General features: G+C 39.9%; 1 protein-coding gene across 1 annotated transcript in view; it reads left to right on the top strand.

Annotated features, from left to right (window-relative positions):
- Window positions 1–16,781, top strand: part of TMTC1 (transmembrane O-mannosyltransferase targeting cadherins 1) — a 2,511,834-nt gene that overhangs the window by 1,287,066 nt on the left and 1,207,987 nt on the right. The window contains exon 6 of the mRNA XM_044087246.1: window positions 5,410–5,513. Within this exon, the coding sequence (XP_043943181.1) occupies window positions 5,410–5,513 (104 nt within the window). The remainder of the gene's footprint in view (window positions 1–5,409; window positions 5,514–16,781) is intronic.

Genomic DNA, 16,781 nt, shown 5'->3' with positions numbered 1-16,781 from the left:
GCACGGACACCTGCAGCTGTGAAGTAAATGAAGGGATATTGAGACATACCTATTCATAATATACACTACAATAGCAATTCTTACATACTCCATTCCATGGCTACCTGCTCAGTAGTGGGGCATTATTATTCCCACGGGCCTCCTGTATCCATTGGTTCAGTTGGTCCTGCTTGCATCTCTTCAGGTCTGCATAGTGGTGTCTGACCTGCTTACCAGTCCGAGTGACCCTGTGGCACTGGTGAGATCATGTGCTAGGCGGTTCCAGGCTTCTGCTTTGTACTCAATGCCTTGGAACTGGCCCTGCAGGAGTCTTGCATCATGATGATGGACAAGGAGCCAATCCATCACTTTTGACTCCTCAATGCCCCACTGTTGCGCTCAAAAATGAGAGCCCTCTCCAGCACTGGCCATTCTGACTGCAGATAGGAGTTACAACCAGTTATGGCAATTATTCCCACCTATGGAACTTAAATATGCTGCATTTCCCACACTTATTTGTGATTGGCCGGTTTTGAAAATTCTCAGCTGAGTGCACACCTGCTTAGCACTGAGTAAACTTTGATTAATATGTAAATGTATGTTGACAGTGCATGAACAGCAAAAGCTGTCATGTGTTAGTGGTTCAGTACTGTGATTATGGTGCACAGTATCACGGGTTTGAAGCCTGTCATTGCTTTTTATTTTACTACTGGCCTGACCGGCTAGGAGGTGTGGCTATGTTTAGCCGACTTTGCTCAACTTTGCCCAACGTTGCTCTACGTTGCCTGACGTTGCGCTAGTTGGTGCGGTGCGCAGCTTCGCACTAACATGTTTTGTTTGTGCAAGTTGGCACGATACACAGCTACATGCAAAGCCATTGCGCTAGTTAAAGCAGTGCTTAGCTATGGGCAATTATTCTTAAATGTGCTTAATACTGGTAAACGTTGCTTAGCAGTGCTTCACATTGCTTAAGATAGGTTACTTATGCATTCATTAGTATGCATGACCGTTTCGCCTTCTTATATATATTTAAAATATCGTTCACTACTACATAGGCCATTTCAATGCATTTTAATAAAATTTAAAAGGTAAATGTCAGGAATTATTTTTATGCACAGATTTCCTACAGAAAATGGAAAGGGGAGTGGTGGGACTTGAACCGGGAATGCCTCCTCTTTGTGCGAAGGCTCTACCACTGTGCTATTGCTATTTGGCTTAATTTGCATATGAGTGGTTTATTATCCTCTTCGATGTCTAAACTGCTAACTGTAGCTAAGCAATGGGCACACCCATGCACACATGCGCAAATATGGGCAGCTATATCGGGAATAATAAAAAAAATTGTTTTACATTTTATTTCATTTGTACAGGGGTTTTGAATGTGGGGGTGTGTAGTGTTGGGGGTATATACATTTGAGCAGATTCGCTCATATCTGCTGACATCAGCAGATTTAGGGACTTGCAGGGGCATGGATATTTGGACTGCTCGGCAGTCTGACATGCCCCCTGCACTCCTACATCCTCCATGTTAGCCATGGAGTTGAGTCAGCGTGCCCTCATGAATATGCATGGCGCGCTGATGTCATACTCTTAGGCTGTCGTTCCCGAGTAAGACTTAGTCTTACATGGAGGATTACTGAATCCCCCCCCCCCAGTATTTTGTGAAATCTTAAATGTTTAAATCTGCTTCTTGAATGATACACATAGTTGATACATTCATATTTTACTATGTATGCCTAAATTTCATAAATGCGACATATCTCATTTTTATACTTTTACCTGGGTAAAAAGAGCAAGGCAGATATAAGCTGAGATAATTACTTATGTTTAGGGTTACTTTTCAAAAACATGTTTTAGTTTACTGAAGGTGGCATTATGGTTTGGGAACCAATGTTCTTCAATCCCAGTTAATTACTACATTCCTTCTGTGAGTAATGTTTCAGTCTTTCACAGTACTTTCATTTTATTGTTTAACAGTGCATTGTACTGACATTAGGTTCTTTACATATTCATTTGTAGGAATATTTGTGCAGTTTCTTTTCCAAAAATAATCTTGTAGACATTCTTAGCTCTAACTTCTTACAGAAGCTTTACAGATACTCAGACTCACATCCTTGTAGTCTCATTGGACTTGCATCAATGAGCTGATTAGGTTCATCAGGGGTGAGTCCCACTGAGATCCCTGCAGCATGAGTGTCTCTATCAGACAGTATAGTTGACTGACTTTTATTCCTTCTTTGTAGTCAAAGGTCTGGTCATCCCCTCTTGTAATTCATTCTGTTTGGTCATCATCTTCCAGAGCTTATTACATTACCTGTCTGGTCTGACCCTTTTATTAGAGTTTGATAGAAAGTAGATTATCTTTCTCTGGAAATCTTCATCATCATCATCATCATCATCATCAGCATCCTTTTCCCATTTTCTACATGAGGTCGGGTATCATGTCAACTGTCGCCATCTCCCTTCATTAAAAGTCACTTTTCTACCTTTTTCGACAGTCATGCCTTACTGTTGCAGGAATCTGTCCATCTCTTTGCTGGATGCCCTAATTTTCTCTTACCTTCCTCCTGTCTGTCCCAAGTTTTCTTCACCAGATTGTCTTCTGCTTTTCTGTACATGTGCCTGAACCACTGTAATCTCTTCTCATTGACCTTCTATAAAAGTCGTTGTTACTTTGTTCTGATGTCCTAATTTCTTTGTCCCACAATGTGCATCATACCACCTATCTCTGGCACTGCATCTCCAACACCTCAGGCTTCCTCAATTCATCTGCCTTAACTGCCCAGGTTTCTGTACCATACAGTAGTACTGGTCGCACCACTGTTTAGTACACTTTACTTTTCAGCTTCAATGGCATTGTTCTGTCATACATTACCCCTGACAATCTGTGCCAGTTGGCTGCAGCCCCTATGTTTCTAGCTTTGACCTCATGCAGACTTCCTTTCTCCTCAACCACCCCTCCCAGAAGCTTGAAGCAGTTAACTTGCTTCACTGTTTAATCCCTTCCGTCTCATTTAGTAGATACCAGTCACCATAGTGGTTAATATCTTTGCCTCCCATACACAAAGCACAAGGATCGATCCTGTCCTCCAGCCAATGCCTGCATGGAGTGTGCATGTTCTCTCTGTGTCTCTGTGAAGTTCCTCCCTCTTCCCAAAACACATGTTGTGTGTTTCCACCTCAGTCTCACCCACAAATTGAGTTGTTTGCAGCAGTGCAGACTGTAGAGGGTGTCTATAAGGGAAAGGAGTTGTATTGACCAATCACTTAGAGCATCAACTACGGTGTGTAGTATTCTCTACAAAGGAAAACACAGGTCACAGACTGCACACCATGTTGCAGTTAACCACTAAGTGGTGCAAAAATTGGCTCTAGGTGATTCAGTTGTGTCACCAAAAAATTCTCTGGAAAATGGTCATATTATTCTTCATTCTATTACATATCCAGTTATACAACATATTTGGATTTAGGGAGCTGTTCCCACTGTAAAGCTGACATATGTCATTATTTCTGTGATATTCCCTTCCACATCATATCTTTTCTTCTGTCTCAGTTGCATCCAACTGACACTTGGCCATCTATTTATTGAAAAGTGCTTAACTGATTCACCTGCCTTTTCTAGTTACCATGTCTTAAAGTGCCACCTTACTCTTGAGATGGAAACCTTAAAACAATTTCACTGAACTTGCATTTGTCAGTCTTACTGTTTCTGTTAATTTTTCCTGATCTGTAGCAAAACTTCTCATATACGAAAACAGAAGATCTGTCTGCAATGCATTTTTCTGTTCAGGACAACATTACCAGTGTAGTGTTGGTAGATGCATGCATTGCATTATGACAAGCAAACATAATGTTATGTATCCTGTGTTGCTAGAGCTCACTGTACAGGCTAATTTATTAAGTGTTTTTTTTTTCCTCAAATCATTCTATAAAATTTCTATCCATGTTACCTGTAGCTAGGCACATGCCTTAAGATGTTATCAAGACAGGGGACTGGGTCAGATAAACTAAGAATACAATTATACTCCGAGTTTCATTTCCTGAGTGTATCTCCAGAGCGGATTCACTTGAATCTGATAAATAGGATGGGAATCATGAAAAAAAACTGTGCCAAACTAAGGCAAATGGATTACTTTTTCATAAAAGAAATGTGGCTGTTGTAGGTTTTGCAGCATGAAAAATGTAAATAGTACGGTATGTGGGTGCTTTCAATAGAAATGTAGTAAACGTGTTTAAGACCAACCTTGTTCACAAATGTGCACCCACTTGTTACGTATGTCTAGCTAAAAGAATGGATTACCATATTTGAGCACTCGTCTGGACTCTACATTCCCCACAGTTAAGAAATTGTGGAAACAGAGAAGGCATCATCCAGTAATTTGAACCAAACAGGAAGAGTTGTCATGAACTCTTTTAAGCAAAGAGAAAGCACCTGCCAAGGGAGTAAGACCTATCTTCAGATTGTGGAAGTACACTGCATTTCATGTCAGAACCCACATTTGATTCCATTTCACTATGTTTGCAGCTAGATTTTGGACTTCTAAGTCAGAAGTAGATAAAAATTCAGTATATCTCTTCAGCTGCTAATAGATACAGGGCCATATCAGCTGTTAGTTCGAATGTGTCTTTATTCCATCTGTTAAACACATTTACTTTGTATTTTCCTTGTACATGTTTAAAGCGACTTGCTTATTTATTTTAGGAAGTGCATTTCTTAATTTTATTCCAAATTCAGTTTTAAAAGATGTTGGAATTATACACCAGTAAATGCTGGGGTTTTTTTGCGTTTCAAAAGTGACTGCATATCTTATTGACTCGACTCCTTATGCTATGCTGGATTAAAAGTCTGTTTTCATTTCTGAAATGTTGATAAGTCTTAAAACTAGTTTATGCATTAACATTACTGACCTTTGATGGGATACTGTACTGACGATCTATATAGTTGATAGCAGATGTTCTCATTTAGGGAACAGAAATGTAAAAAAATGAAAAAAAGTGAAAAAAAAAGAAATCTCTTAGCTACGTGCATTACAAAGAAGGCAATGAAACAAAGTACAGGCAGAGCATTAATGCTGAATAGCAGATAATTCAGCATAATTGTGTAAATGCTGTAGAAGGAAACAGAAGTCAATTCATAGTACAATTATGTTAATGGAAATTTTCAGACTTAAGATACAAGACCTGTATTGGGCAGTGCAGATGTTAAGTTCAGAAAGGGATAAGCACGCCTGATTTTACACAAGGCTGCCTGGCTACCCACAGAGGATTAATAAAGTTATGAAATGTTACAGTGGATGTTGGCAGAATTAAATGTGCTTGTGGTCATAACTGTGGCTTGAAGTGTTTCTCCTGAAATATTTTAAGCATTAATTTATTTAAATTTGAGCCTTTTGGTTGCCATTCTAATTATTCCATGCTGTTTTAATTCAGGTGATCGTTATTTTATGTTTTCGTCTATGGATTATGGATGGATCAATGCCTTTATTTTCAGAGCAAGATAACCCTGCTTCTTTCTCTCCTTCTCGTCTTACAAGGTAAGATATAGGCTACAAATTTAAGTCTTCCTTACAAGAGCTGCTTTCTGTAACAAAACTAAGAATTTAGGTCCTGTAGGCACTGCATTATAAAGTTGAAGGCTATTATTTTCATAGAAACATAATCTGGAAAACTTGAAAAAGGTAGAACTCCTTCTTCTTCTCCTTTCGGTTGCTCCCACTAGGGGTCGCCAGATCGGATCATTAGTTTGAAAAAGGTAAAACTATAATTGGTAAATTTGTTGAGAAGGAGCTCCCATTGTATAGTAAATATGGAATTCCATAAGATTTTGCAAAGATAAGTACAAATGAAAATAGTTATAGATGTTGAAAGTGAATTTCTGTCAATTTAATCTCTGTTCATAGCTCAAGTGACTGCCTGCATGACCCTCGCATACTCTGGACCACTATACTGAGTCATCTTTAAGAACTAAATTGAATTTAACATTAAAAATATGAGTTCTGGTTTGCCAACAAACATTTTTAATATTTAAAGCAATAGGAATAATTACCTGTGCAGGCTGTTAAATCTTAGGTAGATATAGATAGAGAAAGAGAGAGAGAGCTGTGTATGTGCATGTGTGTGTGTACATGGAATTTATGCATATAGATAGTTACCAAGAAGCACCATTTCCATTTCACCAGCTTGTAGGAATAATCCTTACTTAGTCTAGATTCACTCAGTATAAGAGCAGAATTGCCAACATCTGTTCAGCGATCATCTAGTTATCAAGTGATATTGCCATTTTTCCATCACAGTCACATGATCACAGTGATAGCTTTATTTTTTTCTGTGTACTCTGCTGCATGGATCTGGTTAAATTAGTAAACTGTCAAAATGACAATCTGCAGGATTACATTACTAGAATTAGCAGTGGGGTTCAAGTTTGAAGTTCAGAGTTCATTCATGCCTTGAGTACCCAAAAGCTTAGTGCATCCTGAAATGTACTAATGCCACTTTAATAGCTCACATTATACACTATACTGTCTGAAGGGTGTGTTGCAGGTGGGTGGGGGGAATGAGGCTTACTTCCAAGTTTGATGTCAGACTTTGTGGTAACAAGTAAGAGGGTACAGGTGGCAAAGAATCCTGAATGAGGATGCATTTTTTATGGGAATGTCATCACCACCCATCAGAAGATCTATTTTTTCAGCATTGCTCTGATATGGCTGTTCATTATAGTGAATGACACACTCTTGATAATGTTAGAATATATATATATATATTTATAGGTCTACTTTGAAATATCTAAAACCCATAACATTGAATTTCATAACATCTAACACTACAAATCACAAGAAAATAACATCCCCTCCACATATGACGACACCAAACTACCAAACACTTTTTACTACATTTCTGCAGGGGGGCCCCTTGCACAACCCCCCCCCCGTAAATTAAATATACCAACTCCAAGATCGCACTACAGTGGGAAAAAGTTAATTTCCTAACCCCACTATATCAAGCCTCCCTGCAGAAATGTAGTAAAAAGTGTGTCTCATAGTTTGGTGTCATTATATGCCGTTATATGTGGAGGGGATGTTATTTTCATGTGATTTGTACTGTTAGATGTTATGAAATTCAATGTTATGGGTTTTAGTGTTTTGGGTTTTAGATGTTCTGGTCTCAGTGTTATGAAATTAGATGTTATGTGTTTTAGATGTTTTAAAGGGACCCCCCCCACACACAAACACACACACACACACACACACACACACATATATATATATATATATATATATACATATATATGCATGTATGTGTGTGCGCATGTGTGTGTGTGTGTTTAACAGCTATGATGTACTTGGAATTTATACTCACTTTCAATATTATGGACAGACATTTGCAATGTAACAAACTTTCTTGCCTCTTGTCCAGTTTATCTTACAACTAGTATGTAATGCAAAGTAAGATACACCAACAAAACTGTCATTTAAATGATCACTTGCTTGATTTTTTTCAGAAATTATAATAAACATGCAATACAAAATAAGGCGCAAGAAAAAAGCAAGATTACATTAGAGTAGGTTCAAAAAACAATAAAGCTGTATTAAAATGGTCTACTAGCATTGTTAATCCATCATAAATTGATTGATAAATGTAATGCAAATCATAAGAGGGTGGGCTGTAATCAAAGAAAAAAGTAAGGTAGATTAACTTTTAATTTGAGTTCAACTCAATCTTCATCCATACCACAATATAGAGATGGTAACACAATAATTCATATGACAAAAAAATGAAATAAGGACAAGTGGCCAATTCAATAGAGAATATTACTATGCAAAAAAGGAAGCTGCATTCTTTTGGGTATGCCAAAGAGGAGATCGCCAAGGGTGTTATCTTGTATCAGATTATGTCCAGCCCTACTATACCAGGTAGATATTTGCTTAAAGCCCCTCCAGTATATAGCATGGCAACAAATATTGTTTCCTGTTGGTGGAGGAATTGATCAAGGTCATACCAGGTTTCCACTGCTTTAAAGGCATGAATTACTTTAGTTTCAAAGTGCAACAGACTGATGTATTCCCTGCTAAAGACCAGAAGGAATGTAAAATAATTAATTTTAGCCATTTTCAGATAGAAGCAGAATATAGTCTGGTGACTAATGCAAGTGATACAATCTAGTATTCCATGTGGAGAGGGCTATGGGGAAATATTTGCCCATTACTAAGTATCCACACCTGTGGGTTCACAGGAAAATCTAAGTTAGTCATTCTCTTAACCAGCCTCTCCATCATTTCCCATAGATGAATTACAGGTTTACAAGCCCAAAACTTAAGCAACACCTGAGCCACAACTATACCACAATACATACAACTACTCAGTGAGGAAAGACTCTGGCCTGAATACCTCTTAGGTGTCCAAGAACCATTAAATATGAATGTAGAACTACACTGTAAAAGACACAAAAGCTTTACCTAATTGGATACGGATATCTCTGAGTATACACACCCACAATGAAGAATATGCATACCAAGCATATCCCGCTCATTCAAAACATCTGGGATCAAAAGGGCAACATACCAAAAAGTTACTTTCTCATGAGACTAACTTATAAAGGTGCTGCCTATTCCTAAATTGAACTCAGTTTTGTGTGGGGGTACCATTAAGGAACATCCTAGATGAGAATTTAAAAATAGCACGCTTCATCTGAAAATACTGCCAGTAGTTATGCAGTGGTAGATTATAAGCTTTCCTTAATGAAAATCAAATTATATCAAACACTGTTGGCCTTTAACAACTTGGCATAACTGCACCATCCAAAGTTGACCCCCTGTTCATCCATTCTATCCACCACAACTTTTTCTCTCCTAATTTTATCTCAAGATGTCACCAAATCATTACTTCCTTCTTCCATAAGTCTAGTTCAGCAGAAGCCTTTTGAAGTTTAATAAATACATTGAAGGTTATATCTTGGAATGCCAATATTTGAATGCAGTGGTACAGACTTTTCTGTCCTTTGAGGTAGCAAGTAATGGCCTTATAGGAAGTAGGACTGAATAAGGCCACTTCAGTCATCTTTCAACGTAGAATATAGTCTGTAAAAATTTGGTATAACTGTGAATGCAGTGGGCAGTTACCATTCTTCTTAAATCAACACATAATGTACCTTCCAAATGCCTTGGAAGGAGTAATGAATTGGTGAAGTGGGAATGCATCTAAAGAAGTAATATACATTAAGGACAAAGACCAAGAACATCTCCAACATTTTCCCCACCAGTTCAAGTGAAGTTTCCTCCATGAGAGGACATAAAGGAAGAGCCATTCCCATAAAGGCTTCAGATTTTATTTCTGAAGCTTAAAAGGATTAGTATGAATAAATAAGCCCAAATATTTTGGAATGGTCTTAGGATCATGTAAAAGGGGGACTCCATCATCATACCTTCAAATCTTGAATAGATTGATTAATAGAAAAGACCTTGGTCTTAAAAGGATTCACTCTCAGCCCTAACAGTTCACCAAAATCTGTCTGCACGTTTTCTAGAATAGAAAGGTTTCATCAGGATTCTTGGTCAAAAGTAGGCAATCATCCTCAAATAGAAATATAGAGATTCATGTGCCATAAGGGACCAACCAGTCAAGAATGGGTACTGTTGAATTAGCTGAGCTAAACAATCTGTTGCCATGATAAGTAAAAGTGGGGATAGGCAGCTTCCCTGCCTTGTTCCAAAAATATGGGGTAATTGGATCTGAAAGATAGCCACCTGATAAAACTCTAGTTAACAGAGCTTGATACAGTGCCTTTACCTCTTGAATAAAAGACTATGGTAGGACAAACTTTTGTTATACTTCTCAAGGTACTCCTGCTATAAAGAATCAAAGACATTTTCAAAATCATAAAAAGGGCAACTGCTAGGTCATTTTTCTGTTCTTCTTGTGTAAACAAGAGGTAGCAAAGGTGGTCATTACTGCTCCTGCTTTAACACAACCTGGTCGATTAGAATGAACAAGATTTGGAAGAAAGGGTTTCAAACAGATGGCCATAATATTTGTATATAACTTAACTGACACATTAATTAAAGATCTGGGTCTATAATTCTCTATATTCAAAATGTGTTCCCTACCCTGCTTCAGAAAAAACACAATTCCAGATTCTGTAATTGCATTGTCCCTGAAGAGCAGATAGAATTAAAGAGATTTAACAAAGGAACCTGACTCATTTAAGAACAGATCAACCAACTCACTGCCCAACAAGAATATTAACTCAGTTGATGTAAAGTAACCTTCTGACTTAACTCAGTTTCTATCGGTGAGAAGAAATCAATAAGTAATTGAAGGTAGGCCTGACTCGTATCCAGCTTAATCTTTTGCCACTGCACTAACAGCCCTGGATACGTCTTGCCATATGTAGGCATATTGAGGACCCCGAGGCCCCTGGGAACTACATCCATTTTAATACTGGCCTCCAGATGATAGTGCCGACACTGGAGTCTTTTAAAATGAAATAAATCATCCTCAGTGTCTCTCATAAGTTCTCTAGCCCTTAAGCCAACTTCCTCATTGACATCACTGTTTGAGCCATTGAATTGTAAATCTGCATTCAACAGGGGATTCTGTTGCATAACCATACAGCTTAAAAGTCTTTCATTCTTGCTTCTAATAAAAGGTGTTCGATTCTCACCTTCAGCAACACTCAAGGACTCTTCTGCCATGCTCACTGGAACCAGGAACACATAACTCAATGAACAACAACCAGAAAACCAGTGATGGACCACACAAAACTGCAGAAGCACCAAATATGAAAGAAACATTGTGCAGATCCAAGGCAAAGGAGACCAACCATTCAATGTTAAGAAAACTCATCTTTAATGTTGGATGTAAGCACTTTCACAATGATAACATTGGTCCTTTAGACAACCTCACTCACTAACATCTCATATTATATACCATTCAAAACCAATTAAACAATTAAAACAATGGTTACACCCCTTACTTTTGTAAAGCTACAAAGCTATTAATATAGGAAACGTTATACAAAAATAGAAGATATAAAATAAGATATATAAAAACATCCACTAATCTTACCGATTATATAAAAATCATATAAGCTCATTTACTTTATTCTAAAATACACAGTAAACATAATCACTTTCTCTTAAGTTCGCGTCAGTTTATGTCTAGCATGGATGATTTCTAGAATAAACGATTTCAATGCAGAAAGAAAGAAAGAAAGAAACTTGAAAACATGTTTATTTCTAGGGGCTATGCTTGCTGAGATCAGCAACAATGCTCTTCAAAGTTGGGGGACATTGTACAAGCCTGTTAGGGTTAGGCCTCACTGACACTCTAGGAAAAAACAACAGTGTCAACAACAATGACAGAACTTTTGATAGGGTATTAGTTGTAGAATACAATTCCTACTTGTTTGGTATAAAAAGTATTATTAGAGATTACTGAATTATTTTTAAGGCAAATGGACATTATTTTGGAAATAGCAGGATCTAAACCAAACTTTGTTTATAAAACTGGAAGGAATTTTAAAAATGTATTGGAAACCTAGGACACAAACAAGGAAATATTACAGGTGTGAAAAGGTGTGGAGCATTTTCCCAGTATAACTTCATTTTAACTGACTATTTAGGGATATAATTCCAGTCAATCCTGAAGAGTTATACCAGAATAAAAACTTGTCTAGATATGGTAATATCTGGATATTCAGCATAACCAGATGTTTCTACCAGTATTAACAATAACAAAGTCAACTCATGTAAAATAGTAGTACTTCAAAAGATTACAGACAAATATTTCCAAACTGGCATTTTATGCAAAGATTCAAATAACAACATATTTCTAGAGCAAGTGAAGGCCAGATGGTGAGTGCATTCAGTAAGTTAACATGCTGCATGGAATTTCCTTTTAGTAATATTTGTCACAAAAGGAAATGCATCATATCTTTGACAATTATTAAAATGTCTTACACTGAGCTGTATGTCAAGAGCTCTGCAATATCTTATTATCCCAGTGATTAATTGCTTTGTATTTCATGCAAATGTAGTAATCAAGGTTAAGCTTAGCTCCTTTCATTTGATATGCCTTAAGCTTTCATCAGATCACTTCACTGAAGCTGTCATAATTACTTTGAATGAAATCTTGTACATTTCCATGTGAGGCTGTCATTTAATTCTTGGTGTCTTTAGCACATTATTGTTATGTGAGGATTAAAAAAAAAAAACCCGAATAATTCTATCTTGTCATAATCAGACTTGAAACATAAACATCTGAATGTGTTGAATACATACCCCGGGATTCATGAAGCTTGTGCCAGGCACAGGCGTAGCGTAGGTGGAATAACACCAAATATGGCCGACGAGCGATTCAGGTACGATCCAGTTCCACGTGCACTACCGGCGTACACCAGAACTGCGCAGCCCTCGGCATAGGTATGCTAATCACCCCATGCGCAGTGTCGCACCATGCAAATGAAGGCAGATAGCGATTCATGAAGTGGTGCAGGTGTAGCGTAAGCCCAGGTAAATGTAAACCATAAAACACAGTTTACATTTTCCCAAACAGAACATCGGAGCTATGGAAGCGGACCAGACTCATGTATTACAAAGTTAACATATGCCAATGGCTAAATACACAGCCAATGGTGTAAGAAAAGATGCACAACACTGAAAAAACAACATTTAATGTCATGTCCACAGTAACGCACAGTACAACCGCAGGGCATGTGTGCGCAAACAGGAACATAAAGAAAATATATAAAGATGTCATAAAATCGCAATGTAATACAAATCAGGTTTTCACCATAATACGTAATGGTAGACATGGAATACCACAACCAAGGTGCAAGGGTTGCTAAGGGCCTGCGACAGTGTTCAGCACGGTAACTATGAATTAGTAGTCAATGCCATGCAAATGAGGCAGGTAATACTGAATCGCAAACTTCCCACCGGATGAAGGATGTACCAAACGGCACAGCGCTATAACACCGAGGAGAGGCTCATAGGAGATACATGACATCGGCAGAGGGGTGTGCCACCGTAGCAGTAAGCACATTGGAGCAATGCAAATCTGGCCTGGCCGTTGCTAAGCAAAGCTGCAGGACAGGGGTGGGGAGGAAGGTATAGAATCATTCAGCTGAGAGCACACATGGTGCCCGAAAGCGCATGTGTATGGGGAGGAAAACGTGCCCGAAACCCGGTAAGTGGATGCACATGCTGCGAACAATAGCACAAACAGGTAGATCAGGGGAAGAAAAGAAGGAAATGCTGAAGTAGGGTAATTGGAGTACTACTGAGCAATTAACACCAATCAACTCACGGCGGCCAATCGACGGCAGCTGACAAGTCTGCTCGCGGAAACCTGCAAAACAGGATAGGGGAGGCATTGGATTGCAAAGAAAGGAGGGGAGGCATTGGATTGCAAAGACAGGAGATCTGTCATAGCAGAGCAAAGCAAACCGACAGTATACCAGCAATAGCACACATTACGCAAGATAAGCCAGGTCTAGGAAAGTACAAATGAAAGCAGGCTGCTGGATGCATGCCAGAAAATGGTAGGTGGAACGTGCAGAAATGTAAAGGGAAGGTCAAGAGGTAATCCACGGCAGGCAAATGTAATTCAACACCAAAGGCACCACAATAGTAGTTCCGGTAGTAAAACACATAAGATACCATGTAGCTACAATCGTACATACACACCCTATGACATCATCGATGTTCACAGCACAATAGTATAAAGTGTGAAAGCACCCTACACACACCTGTGTATTCCCAAACACTGCACCATAGGTGTAAACACATGGGGAACTTTTAAAATGTACATGTTGGGAGCTGCCATAGCTGTGATTCATCAGCATGTGTTAGAGACTGACGGTGTTGTGGGAGGATGATGCCGACAACCACCGCAGGCCCCGGAGGAGGAGAAGAGTGTTCCGACCAAGGGTAACCTACCAGTGGCTACATGATCTGGAGATAGTAGAGCATTACAGGGTGGACAGGGACATCTTACAGCAAATAGTGGAGCTGTGCCGGCCACGCCTGAGAAGCAGAAACAACAGAGGGGAACCCATCCCAGTGGACATGAAGGTATGTGTAAGCTTGCGAATACTAGCCACAGGTACTTTTCAAAGGCCAACTGGAGATATAATGGGGATCTCACAGGCATCAGCATCCAGGGTACTACACCAGTTCCTGGATGCCATGTTACCACATGCCAATGAGCATATATACTTCCCCCGAACTCAGGAGGAGTTGGCCAGCAATATGCGTCACTTCCACCATGTGGCACACTACCCAGAGGTACTGGGTGTGATAGACTGCATGCACATACAAATCAAGTCACCACCCGGTGAGCATGGTGGGCGCTACATAAACCGCAAGGGATTCCACTCCATCAACTGCCAGGTCGTGTGCAATGCCCAGGGCATTATCATTGATGTGTGTGTGCTGGCAGCCCTGGAAGCTACCATGACTCCCATATCTGGCATGCCTCACAGCTGTATCAGATATTTGTTGGGGGGGACATCCCACATGGCCACCTTGTGGGGGATGCTGGCTATGCACTGGAGCCGTGGATAATGACTCCCATCAGAAATGCACACACACCCATGCAAGAATGCCATAATGAGGCACACGCACAAACCAGAATCATCATAGAGCGTGTGTTCGGGAAGTTGAAATCACGGTTCCAGTGCTTGGACGCATCTGTGGAGCCTTGCAGTACTCTCCAGGCACATGTGCCCACATCGTCATAGTATGTGCCATGCTACATAATATGATCCTGTGGAAACAGCTGCAGCACGGACAACATGGTGAAGGCCCTCATAGCCCACCACAATTGCCAAGGCCATCACAGGCACAGAGGGATTCAGACCACGAACACACTGTGCCAGCCCCAGAAGGCAGACGGAGGCGTGCCCAATATGCCTACACCTTGGCAAAGAGGGAACGTATAGCACATACTCTGACAGTGTAGGCCCCTACGAACTGACACACGTCTCCACCTGCACACACAGTAAAATGGATGGCACACAAACATGACCACCTGTAAATTGTAATGTATAGGTGGCCCACTGTGTGAATCCCACATAGGCAGCCCTCAAACATTGTACACACAACAGCTATTGGAACACGGAATGTCAACACCTGAACAGCACATGCATCTATCAGCATATGGTGATGCTGTGTGTATAGGTTCCCAGGTACATCGGTAGGTACACGGCCGATTGTCAGAGGCCATACACCAAACAGGGCAAACAGTGTCTGCTGTCGCCACAACATTGAGTAACCAACTGTCGCTTAGTGGAGCAGAGGCAATCGCGGGAGCACATGTGTGTAAGCACTGTTCTGCACACACTCAGCACGGAGTCCCTGCTGCGTTAATGAGGGGCTCCACATAATGTAATCATGGATGTTGTGTCAAGGCATGGGGTGTACCCATGACAGGTATTTGTCACCCCAGCATGCTCCACCTACGGTCATTTGAAGGTGTAGCACAGTATTGTGTGTGGCTCACTGTGACATGCATACCCAATGCCAGAGCACATAAAATAAACATCACATGGACAATACCATTAACTGGACTCATGCATATGTAAACTAACTGAGTTACCCATGTGAGTGCAGTATGGAGTAATAGCCGTAGTATACTCCACATACAAAACGACATAACACGTGTACAAATCCCAGATGTCCAAGTGTTAAATACAGTGACTGTCGTTCATGTTCCCAGTCACACATCCTGCAAGGAATGTAACGTAATCCCAAAGGCATGAGTAATGCATGTCGGATGCAGGTCATCAGATCATGTTTAGCACACATTAGCGGGAATATGCGTTGCCCACTGCTGGTAAGCGACGTTTAAATATGACTATACGGATATGTGCGAAACAGGGATAAGCTTCTCTGAATATTGCGCAGATCACGGTCAGTGATGTCCAGCACAGGTGAAACCAGCATTATTCACCCCTGTACTAATAGCGCCTGCTCTGAAGGGTAAAATGACCACTGCCAGGAGTAGAACATGCAATCATGTATGCAATAACCAAACAGTATTGCTAGCCAAGATGTACCTATGGTAGGGCTGCCACCTCTTTAAATGACCAATGTGGGACATACGTCAGATGTCTGCAGGCCGACACATACACCCGGCCAGTATGAAAATCAGAACTTCACTGTTTTGCCTAGAAAAAAGCTTATTCTAGTAATGTTTACTTACATATTCTGTTTCTATAACATATAGGTGGTTCAGCTACAGAATAACTGTTGTATGCAACTATTACATAAACTATAGGAAATAAGTATGTCCTAAACTCTCAGGACATTTGCCATGTTTACAGATATTTTGCAGGACACAACTGCCCAAAGAGGGACTGTCCCTCGCAAAGTGGGACAGCTGGTAACCCTAACCTACGGCAGGTGGGTAATGTGACAGGTACCGACACAAACGTGCAGAGTCCAGGAAACAGTATACACCGACAAGTACACAATGAAAGGTATAACTTGCCTGTCACTTTCCTTGTCAGATATATATATATATATATATATATATAATACAGATAGAAAGGGCGATAGAGTGATATATGTTGATATATACGGATTCAATGATATCTGCAAATATATATAGATAGGTCAACGACATTCATAACACCTTGGCGGTACAAATAAATAGGATACCACCAACTATGGAATGTATAACATACCGACACCCATAACCACGAGGCTGAAAGACCAAAAGAACACAGTACCGGAACAGTACAACCGCGAGTAATAGTATGACGATATGAAGGGACATTTACTTACCGCTGCCGGTGTTGCGGT

The sequence above is a fragment of the Protopterus annectens genome, chromosome 11.part0 (genome assembly GCF_019279795.1).
Source record: "Protopterus annectens isolate FY-2018-M chromosome 11.part0, PAN1.0, whole genome shotgun sequence".
Classification (NCBI taxonomy): Eukaryota; Metazoa; Chordata; order Ceratodontiformes; family Protopteridae; genus Protopterus; species Protopterus annectens.
Note: the sequence above shows the minus strand (reverse complement) of the source record. Positions and strands in the feature narration are given on the sequence as shown.